Consider the following 12,118-nt stretch of genomic DNA (forward strand, 5'->3'; position numbering starts at 1 on the left):
AAGGAACAGTACACGTTAAGAAATTTTTACTATGCCGTGAATTGCATATTAATAAATGCTCTCTGTAAAGCACTGAAAACTAAAAATTAAGTTTTATATACAACGTTGATTCGATGTTTATTTAAAAATGTAGTAACTGTAATCTTAGTCACGTTTATTTTAAACAAAATATTTTCCTGATAAACATTTTTCCGCAAATAAATCTCTGACGTCCGTGAACCTAGCCAAAACAAACTTCTATTACCCTGATTAATATTTACCGTACTAAAATTCACTTATAAGACTTGTCCTGTTTCCTTCGTGTTTTAATATTTTTTGTTAATTCCATGATTTATAATAATTTTGTTAGTAAAACATCATTATCATCATAAATCATATTATGATAATATAGTAAGGAAAACAAAAAAATTAACAAATTTCGGATTACTGCACACTTAAATTACTTACTGTTTAACTGCCCCTGTCAACTTTGTACTAGGAGAAGTTACTGGCTGCGAAAAAAAATTATATAAATATTTCAGAGTGATAATTTTATATAGGCTGATTGGAAATAGGTGTAAAGTTTTTAAATGCTGAAAATTAAGCAATAAATTAAGCTTTTACACTTATTTCCAAGGAACTTGTATATTAAATGAAAGTAAAAAAAAAAACAAACAAAAAAATGCAGTAAGCACCAACAAAATTAAATATTTCGTCTTGATAATATGTTTTGTGTAAAAACCTATGTTCATTTCACATTATTCAATATAACATCATATAAGAAGAGGGTATATAGTGATTAACGAAAGACAGAACAGAAATATTAAGGGTTCGAATCAAGTTCGTATACTTTCGTCGCGAGGAGTTTAATTGTTCCATTCATGGAGGTGCGAATTTGCAAGTGCGTACTGGAGGGTGTGCCCCACCTCCACCTCGCCCGCCGCCGCACCGCGATGACGTCAATGACCCTCCACACCACCCCATTATAAATATAGCCGTGCCGATGGCACGCCACAGGTTTCGGTCCTTTTAGTTTTCAGTATTTACGTGTAAGAATGTTTCCAATTCTTAACACTGAAAATCTTTGCTTTGTATAAAAAATTGGGTAATAACATAAAAAGAAATTTATCTTTCAATTTTATTTTTTGGTACTAGAAATTTGTCAACATTCTTTATTCAAACTTCGAATAAGTTTGAATATATATATATGTTTGTGTGTGTGTGTGTGTGTTAGGTTATTTGTTAAAAAAAATTTTCGGCTCTAACTATCCTTCAATAAAAACCTAATAATTAAATAATCTTGACGTAATATGATGAAATGAGGCCTATATTTAGCGGTGGACCTCTTGCGACTAAATATATATAAATATAGTGACGATATAAGAAATTATTGTATTAATATTTCCTAAAAATTATACACTACTATATATATAAAGATATATATATATATATATATATACATACATATTCAACATATGTGTAAGTGTGTAAGTATTATCCAAAAGAGGTTGACTCAGGAAAGGATTTACATGAACTTAATGTAAGTAAAAAAAAAACAATATAGATGTAAAAATGTTTAAAATTTTATTGTTAAGTATTAATAAAAAATCGTGAAAGAAAATTAATATCTAATGGTTTTTTTATTTATCGCATATTTCTTATTTACATCTGAAATAACTGGCCTGTTCACATATGCCGTTTGCAGTGTTTCGTATCACGTTCTATTTTAGAAAGGTAACGATGCGCACCACTCATTAGGAAATGCCTAAGGTCAACGTGAAACGGTTTGTAAAGGATTGACATTTCATTGAAAACTGTTGTACGTATGAGCTGAAATTACATTACCTCCATTGTTAATTCAAACGTAATCAGAACTTAAAGTGTTAGTACAAATAGACGTTTTTTTTAAGAATTTAAATTTATAGTCATCTTAATAAAAAAAAGTATAAATATCAATATTAATAATTCCCAATTTTTTTGTTTTATTTTTTTTTTGTGTAATAACAGGAAAATAATATTGGTAATTTTGTACTTATGTACTTTATTTATTTTAGTCTTTAAATTCTGTTCTTAAAAGATTTTCTTATCTTTTTTAACGCTAAAGGAATAAAAGATTTTCGTATTGATCAATGTTATATGTAAATAACAGATATCCTACCTAGAAAGATTATAGGTATCATAAGTAAATGGTATCTATAGCGATAATCATATTAATAATAAATGCAAGTAAAGATATACTTAATGATATACATATAAGAGTTATGTGATTCCATCTGATATTAAGTAGTGACACCAGCTTAAATTAGTAAGTTTAGCTTGTGTAATTTCAATGCAACCACATAGACAGAAATACCTAAGTTTTAAATATTAAAAAAGTATAAAAACGTGTCTTTGTGATAGCATTAGCAAAGCTACTATAGCTTAGCGATTTAATTCTATTCAACAAAGCGAATAATTAACACCGAGTGTTTCTAGCTTTTTAATATTAAAAAAAAACAATTGATGTATTTTCCTTATTTTAGTCGTCGTTGCCGTTTCAACCCAAATACAGTCACTGCAAGGCATAGACCACCCCCAAAGATATGTATGGATGAATACGCCGAAATCAGCAGGCCGGTTGGTAGTCGTAATGTGGTATTATGGTATGCAGAGCATGCAGCAGCTGTTTGGAACAGATGCAGCAACTGTTATTTGGAAATTTGTTTGTAAACAAGCAATCCTTTATAGTAAATGCACAAAGTGTGAATTATACATAATACTAACCGGGAAATTAAACCCACTACCCATGACTGCAAGTATCAGTCCTTTACAGCAGGGTTAAACAAAAAGAAATTTTAGAGTTTACTAATTTATATGTTAAATTGTTGACTAATTTGTTGACTAATTTGTTTTAGAATTAAAGTATTAAAGCAATACTTTTAATCTTAATTATTTCTTTTTAAGTTTTAACATGAATCCTAACAAATGACAAACCGTACGGAAGATTATAAAAGTTGTAGTTGCGAATAACGACATGAATTGTACTTTACGAAGTTTCCTCTGACTTATTGTAAAAAGAGATCGTAAAGCTTTCCACAGTGATTCCTACGCGGTACATTTTGTGTAAGCAATATAGAGAAATTAATTTTGTTTCACTGCAATTGTTTTTAAAGATACCATAAATCTACGATATCAACAGGGAAAATTAGAGCTTGTTTTTAATCAAAATTTAATAATAATACCGTTTAATATCAAATTATTTAAAGTTCACATTATAGAACTATGTTAGGGGACAAGAAACTTATTTGTTGTCAAAAATCATTTTGCATGGATTTAACTAGCAAATAAAAATACCACTGTATTATATGTTGGTAGGATATATGTGTAAAAGCTTCAAAGGACTGAATATCTAACTTATTTGTCATCCTATTTACAATCATCATGTATAATGTGATCAGTCTGAAATGTGTATTTTTTCTACACGTGTACAAAGTAGGCATGGATAGATAGTAAACTGTAATTAGTTTCAATGTGTTGCAATTCTAATTTTGAAAACCTTTTATCTTGTGATAAGTTCTTTATTGTTTTTGTAATAACTGAATTTTGTATAGGGTAAACTATATATTAATTGACAGCTAATGGTTTATACATTCGTCTCCATGGAGATTTTACATTTATAACCAATCATCCTATATATTAGCTTCCTGGTATTAGGAATTTTACTTTTTTAAATAGAACTCAAATTAAAGTAAAGCACATATTAAAGAAGAAAATTCACTAAAATGAAAAAAAAATCCTCTCAAAGTCCGCGGATTGGATTGAAAGTTTTTTAAATAGGTAATTTAACTCATAAAACTTTCAGCAGTTTTTATTCACAACGTCGTAAGGGGCTTCAACATTCTGCGGTTAAGTTCTTAATCGATTCGATCATCGGAACTCTCGTTTGAACATAGATCATTGTGATTTTCATAAAATGTACAGGGTAATTAGTCAGGATGTACAAGCTTTAAACGAGTAAATGTGTAGCTTATTTTTAAGCAAAAAAATTTAAAGTTACGTCTATTTCCAATCAATCTGTATAAAACGAATACTCCGCAATTAATTACATTAATTTATGTTACCTCATAAAATACGACAGGTTGATAACTTTTGGCAGCACAAAGTCTCCAGGGTCAGATAGTACAAAAAAATTTATTTTAATATGTAATAAATGTAATAATCTAAATTTTGAAAACAATTTCTTTATTATATAATCATTTTAGATGTATCTGTACCGTACAATAATTGACATCAAATGAGCTACACATTCACCTCTTTAGAACTTTTACACCTATAACTTATGAATAATCCTGTATTACGTAATGTGATATCCTAACAGTAAGTCAAATATACGACTGCTATGAAGGCATAAGCAAAGTAACCTTTAATAAAATTTGTAAACTAATACGCACCACCTAATCGTTAGTAATTAACGTAGCCTATTATAACGTACAAGATTTCAGCTTGATTTAATTAAATGGGTCTTAGATTTAAATGAAAATGACTCGGTAATTCATCATTTCTGAGAAACATTGATAATAAATGGTTAACGAAATATGAAAATACCTAATCATGCGTCTTAATTACACACTGAATTTGTGTCCGTCATCATGGCGTTAAAAAGAGAATTAATTCGCGTTTTTTTAATAGTACTTATTTATGACAAGTTTTTTCATGATTTTGGATACTTGTTCATCAGTTAAAGGTGTAAAAGCTTAAAAAGGATGAATATATATCTCATTTGCTATTAATTAATGTTTGGTATACCCTATGTATAAATTGGTTTCCGAAATAATAAACAACGCTAACAAAATTCGCACATTTTCATTACTGATTTATTTTACCTACCATTACAAAATATTATTATCAAATACAAAATATAAATATAACCAAGAATTAGGTGTATCAGGCTTAATAATTATAAGTAGATACAGCTTTATAACAATATCTGCATTAAAATTATAATATAAATCCGATTACAAAAGAGAAAGATGTGAAGTTAAATTTTTAAGTTTCAAAACAATCACAATCTTCTTCATGCTTTCAGCCAATAGACGCTCGTGGACTTAGGCATAAGCCTCCCTCAAAGCCTTCATCGATAGCTCGTCTCGCACTGCCCGCATCTAGGGGTTTGCCGCAACCTTAACTATATATTTGAGGGACCTACCCACGCAGCACCTACCGGCGCGTCGTCGCCACTCGAGAACCTTTGGGCCCCAACAGCCATCAGTTGCACAAGTGATATACTGCACCCACTCGCACTTCAAACGAACAATTCTTCATGCTACGTCGGTGACGTTACGTTCTTACGCCGATCTTCTAATTTCTGATTAGATCCCTCAGCGTAACTACGAGTATAGCTTTCTCCGTTATTCTTAGGCGACCACGTTTCGGATCAGTAAATATCACCTAAAAGCTTATTTATGCTAAAATTTACATAAGTTTATAAGAATTGATTGGATTTTTGAATTAAATGTAATAAAAAGAGTAGATAGCTCTTTTAAATTTTCTTTATAATGAGATATACTAGTGTTTCCCAATCTTTTTTGTACCATGTCCCACTCAAGCCTTTCGTAAATTGTTACGCCTCCCTATGTAACACACATAATTTTTATATTAAAGCGAACGGATTATGAGCGTGTCCAGCCCATTTTAGAACAATTAACAATCAAATTGCTCCCCTGTGGGACGTGGGTCCCACATTGGGAAACTCTAATATAAACAGTAAATTTATCTTTTTAAATAGAAAGATAGCGTCTGTAAAAAAACATAAAATATATATAATTCACATAGGTTGTTTTTTCTTTTCTTTTATGATCTTATTCAATGTTTTCCTGTTGGACCAAAACTATGTAAGTTGCAAATAAGACAACTAAATTTTATCCTTAAACTTAACAAAGAAGTGGCAAACGGCGGGCGCTTCAAATATAGCTAATTTGTTTTTATTGTCTAAGTTTTCACATTGGAGTTACCTAGATAAGAATCACCGTAAGCTTCGTACATTCTTTCTTGGCTTACGACGGTGAACAATTGTGCTTACATAAAATAATCACGTTACTATGTAGTTAATTTCTAAACAGTGTTTTAAACTTTGTCGTTAAAAATAAATAAGCTTCTATTTGATAGCGGAAATATCTAATTAACGCAAAATATTAAATTACCTAAGAGTACCTATCCTAGTTTTTTATTCTCTCTTGTTACAGACTACCAGTTGAGCAAGTTCCTCAATCCAAGGAGTGGGACACGAGTGAGACATCAGAAAAGTGTTTTTTCACTCTGATCGTGAAAGCTGAATAATGTGGTCGGGCGAGAGCCCGGCGGGTGACCGAGTCGAGTGTACTTAGCGGGCTATGCGAGTGTGGTGGGGCCGTCGTTCGCTCAGCATGCGCGTGTGCTGGCTGGTTGCGGTGTTCGCGATGCTTGCGCTGCGATCCGCGACCGAGCCGGCGCCGCGTCGCTTTCCCGCGGAATGGCGCGGCAGCCGCGAGTTATCGCGACCTTTACATGACCTATTTGAATCCGAGCCGGCCACTACGTTGCACAAAGAACGTCGCCGCGTGCGCAACAACAAGCGTGCACCTCATCTGCCCTCTGAGATCGCAAGTCAAATGATGCTGAGAGCGTCACGCTCGAGCCGTCCTTACGACGTTCCCCAGATCGGTAAGTTAATATTTTTATATCACTCATAAGGTTATCCAATACTCATTTAAATGTTAAACGTGTTTGCAATTTATACGGAAAAAATTCAAAGCGTATTACATTAGATTAGACTGATCAATAAGGCATATTATTGTATTAAAAGTACCTTTCGATGTCATGCCGATTTTCAAATGACAAATGAACGTTTAATAAATGGAGAAAATGTAATATTTGCGTTAAAAGAGTAAATATCGATTTTCTAGCCAAGCTCATCTCGATAGAAACAACATTGTGAACCTAGCAGTTATCTATTTATAAATATATCCGTCTTTTCGACGCTGTTTAACAGAGCCTATTCAAAAGAATCGATATTTGTTTTATTGTTTCATCATACTCATGTTTGTCGTTAAGCGCCCACCGTAAAGCTTAGGCCTCCCTTAAAGATTGCCACAATTCCCTTTGCTCTCGGTCGACTCAGCGGACAGACTACCCAATTGGGTATTCTGTCCGCTGAAAATGTATGTAAAATTTTTCGTAAATTCTATTTATAAAAGTACTCGTTGTCTCGTAAATATATCATAATAACCCTTACAGGCATTTACATTACAAATTCATATCTCCACTGTGGTATATTTCATGTAATATAATCGATTTTCTATAGATTAACAAATATTTGTTATAATGTAACGGATAGTGGTCTTAATTTTTGGAATAAAATTTAATTACAAGAAATTTACGTATTACTTTACTTAATTTAATATTAAGTGAAATTATAAATTAGCAATTTATTCAATACATAGTTGGAGTTATTTCTTGTCAAGACATGGTGCTCACACAAAATTGAAAAAAAAATGTAGTCTGTTATTACCAGGACATTTTCAGATTTATTTATACTAAAACTAAATTAAACTTTGCAAATAGATAATCAACGGGATCTTTAATTTGAACTAAAGCTTTTTTGGCAATTTTGTGTAAAATGCTGCATATTTTATTTATCACTTCGAGACACTTACGTCTGACGCTAGCAGTATGTACCGTTATGTTTTGATCGTGCCGTATCTTGTGTTATTACTGGGTAAAAGGATAATAAAGGAGTAAAAATACATTTTTTTGTATAGCAGTCAGAATTAGATTATCTGTATCAGCCATATACTTATTCTACTGGAAGATTAAAAACATTGGCATATAATTTAAAGGATAATGATACAAAATGATTAAGTATAATGAGAAAATAGAGCTTCGACAGCAACCCGTTTTACATAATAACATATGGCTGGAAGTAATATGGCCACATAAGCATTTCGTATTCAATGGCTCGTCTGAATTCAGACTGCATGGATTATGTAGGTGTCTCACGCTCGACACCGACAGCGCTGAATGTCGCACGGGCTACAAATGGTGCACAAATGTCAGTCGTTTTCATTTACACGTCGGGGGCGCGTTAAATATATTTCTTAATACATCTTAGATTGGAATACCAACATCAGTAAGTTTTATCCGATATGAAGTGGCACATTTCTCAAAAAATAATGAAGAAGAAAATTTTTTCATTACAAATATTGTTTAGCTGTCAGTCAAAACATAAAAATTAGTTCGCGTTGTGCATTAAAGCTTTGCTAGCTATTGATGTATAATTTTTTAAAAATTATTATTATTTACAAATTACAGTGCTAGTGGAACCATTTATTGCTTCAGTCTAATGAAATAATGAATTTTGTACACTGCAAGAAATCAGTAATAATGTTGTTATATTTCCGTTTTAATGCTTTATGGTACATGATATTTATGTTTTATTTTATCCAAACACGTTTTGCGTTTGATTGACGTCATATGTATGACAGGTGTTACATTTACTCCATGATCTGGGAAACGTGTTATTCCTGGTATTTTATTTGCAATTCCACTTTTACTTTATGAAAACATTTCCCGTGCATTGACTAAAATTAAAAAAATAGCCAAATTGTCGTTGTTAAGTCGTTATCAAATTTTGCGCTTGAAGATTACAAATTAGTTTGAAGATTCTTTTTTATTAATATGTACAGAGAGATTTATAATTTCTTTAACCTTTGTTCCTTTTTTACGATTGAAAAATATAATTGTACCCAAAGTTGGTAAATCTATTTAAAATGGCATAAAATACTAAATTCCTATTTCAGTGGCGTATTTATCCATTGTTTTATACCTATTGCAAATCAGAAATCTTTGTCTAATCGCGACGCAAATAAAACGGGTAATTTAAAGTCCTTAATGGACCAGATTAAAATGTCCCGTGGGGCGAAAATAAGTGTTATTTTCTCCGACTATATCAGTTAGCATATAACACGCAATACCTATATGCATAACAAACTGTAAGAATGATTATAAAGTAAGTTTTATGCAAGCCAATTATAAACAAATATGTAGTTATATCTCATCTTTTTCGTTTCTTAGTTACAGTGGTTTTCTCGGTTTTGATAAAAATGTCGTCATTATATGTTTTTATGCTTCAAAAGTATAATTTGTGTCATAAATTTATAAGAGGTCACCAACCCCCTGATAGTTATTATTTCAAAAAAAGTTCGTTCGTTTTTACAGAACGTAAATCAACGTTCCACGCTCTAAATATACTCATTAATAAATGTTTTAACAATAGTCTTGTCACTATATAATTATAATAAAATAAAATACACTATTTGGCTTAAAATAATGTAGCTTAGAAAATTGGCAAGTTAATGTGGCTGTGGGCAAGCCAAATAGTGTACGTAGCAAGAAGAACAGATAGCCGCTCGGGTCTTAAGATGGAGACCGACATGCGCATCGTAGGACTTCCGTGCACAAAACAAACGGACGATCTTGTTAAGGTCCTCAATTGACACTGGATATTACTCCTAGAGGTCGCTCCGTGTGGGACTATATCTAGTAGTGGGCACCCAACGGTTTTAATGATGATTATGATTAATGATGATCCTCCTAATAATTCCCAATTGTTTTACTGCCCAAAGATCCAGTTTTTTTAAGTACACGCATCTATTATTTTAATAGATATTTAGTAGTTTTCGATCTTTTTGTTCCGATTCTTTATTATGATGTTGACCTCAGGGCTCCAAAATTATGTTTCAATTGCCCTGATTATATGATATAGACCTATGAAGGGTTAATAGGGCCAGAGACTAAAAGGAATTATACATATTTCGGACACCAAACTGGTCTCAATTTTGGATTCATTTAATTTACTTCTATTTAAGCTTGTGTACAATAAGGGCTTAATTTTATAAACGCTACGATTGATCTGGTATTTTGATTTATTTGAACATGTTTACAGCCTTATACGTCACTGCGTATCTATTGTAAAAACTTCAATTGGTTATCGTAATTCAAAGCTTAGCAAACATACATATTGTCCTCATACTTGCTAAAATGTCTTGTCACATAAACCTAAACATCTGCATAGAGGTACTATCAACTTTATACCAGTAAGAAAAACGAACTCTGTATCTACTAAGAAGCTACAGCAAATTTCGTTTGCAACTAGTTTCATAAGCTTGAAATAGACGGATAAAGATGTAGTTTGTAACAAGTTTTATTTCTTTAGCAAATGTCGCTAGACGCGAGCCACCATGAAAATAAAATATATATTAGAGTGCATTAAGGTATGAATGTCCGTATGTACATGCAAAAGTTATTACGGTCTGGACGTGAAACTTTTACGATCCACCTTTCACCATTATCATGAACGTAAAACATGTAAATTTGTTGAGTCAAACAGCTTACATTTAAAATGATAAAATATAAATCGATGCGTCTTTTAATTAAAATTCTTGTTCCTTTTACTAGTAAAATTAATGAATAAATTTTTTGTCCAATAACTATTATTAATAAGTTCTACATAAGACGAAGCCAGAGAAAAACTGCATTTTCATTTTGTTCCAGACGGAATACCCTTTCACGAGGCAACGTTTGAAATTGTTTTAATTCTATTAAGCTCCAAAGCTTGATTTTTTTCTTAATTTTACGCCCTGAGCCGTTAAGCGCATCAAATAATTCTTGACCCTTTATCAAGGCTGCAGTAGCACTAACCTTCACTTTTCTTTTCCTGGAAATGTGCCAAATTCATTTAAAAATTGTTGTAAACTGCTAAAACAGAAAAATAGAAAATTTGACTTGTTCTCATGTCCAAATAAAATGCTGTTGCTGATGAAAGATTAAATGATAAAAAGATTTACAATTTTATTCAATGGTTTTTGATATTCTTTTTTTAAACATTTCATTTAAAAAAATACAAAAATAGATGACAGTCACAATACTAGATATAGTCTATGCACGACAGGTTTAGCAAGAGTCGTTGCGGGCTATCCATCACAAGCAACAGGTTCATTAGTTGCTTCCGACAGCTCGCTATAACACAACAACACTTGCTAACAAGAACAAATTACCGATATACCAACACAACTGGGAATATTCAGGCTCACTAATTATACAATTGACATGATTTCAATCTCTATCGTGAAAATCGATACAACTAGTTAAAACACGAATAATGGTAAAGGCGTATGTAGGTACCGATATTATTCAAGATAAATCCTGCATACATGTTGCATTATATTTTGTGTTGTTTTAAACAATTAATAAAATTTAAATAAACGAATATATTGATTGTTGCATCTCGCCATCGCCATTATCATGAAGGGTGATAGACGCCCACTGCAAGGCAAAGGCCTCTCCCAAAGATAGCCACGATAACCAGTCCTGCGCTGTCCGCATCCTGCAACTGTTCACAAAAACATTATCAATTTTCCCCCAGGAAATAAATATACATTGTAAATACCAGAAAACTAATTTTTTAATACCTAAGATTCAATTTCATCAAGTTAATAAGTCTTTCTATAGGCAATGTATACGCTTTTAAGATACCAGATTATGTTCAGAAAGATTGTTCTGCTGGATTTTAAAACATTGTCAGAGAATACTTGTGTGCTAGGCGTTACTACACTGTAAACGACTTCAAATAATATAACATTACATACCTTGGGAATGGTGTGTTCGCCTCCAGTCTATTACAATGCTTATTAAATATTTAATTTAATATTATATTATTAATATACAATCCCGAAAATTTACATCATATATTGAGAAAAGATTTTTTTATTTTTGAAAGCCTTTAAATAGTAATACCGTCGCTGTCACTTAACTGCAATACATTAAAAACTATAACTTCTATTGTTTTATATTAAACACGTGGGTGAAAGTAACGAACCATGTAAATATTCATTAAATTGGAAGAAAAAAGTAGTATGTGTGGTCAAGCTATAAAGCTTGTTTGTGGCGGTAGAAATAAAATACAATTAACCTTTTCTCAGAATATTACACAGCGCGTGTCTCGTTCCTCCAGTTCGGAGAAGTTGTAAACACCCACGCTAAAGACCATGACTCCTTAAGCTATTATTTAGAATTCATTTATTACATTCACATTAAAAAAGTAATTGTTTAGACATTACTTATTTAA

The 12,118-nt window shown here is 31.7% G+C and overlaps 1 protein-coding gene across 1 annotated transcript in view; it reads left to right on the forward strand.

Annotated features, from left to right (window-relative positions):
- Nucleotides 1-6,347: 6,347 nt before the first annotated feature.
- Nucleotides 6,348-12,118, forward strand: part of jeb (jelly belly) — a 31,544-nt gene continuing 25,773 nt past the window's right edge. Inside the window, exon 1 of the mRNA XM_068761239.1 lies at nt 6,348-6,657. Coding sequence (XP_068617340.1) covers nt 6,348-6,657 — 310 coding nt within the window. The remainder of the gene's footprint in view (nt 6,658-12,118) is intronic.

Source organism: Battus philenor, unplaced genomic scaffold (assembly GCF_028537555.1).
Source record: "Battus philenor isolate CCGP_79_NKW_IND1 unplaced genomic scaffold, ilBatPhil1.0.hap1 SCAF_14, whole genome shotgun sequence".
NCBI lineage: Eukaryota > Metazoa > Arthropoda > Insecta > Lepidoptera > Papilionidae > Battus > Battus philenor.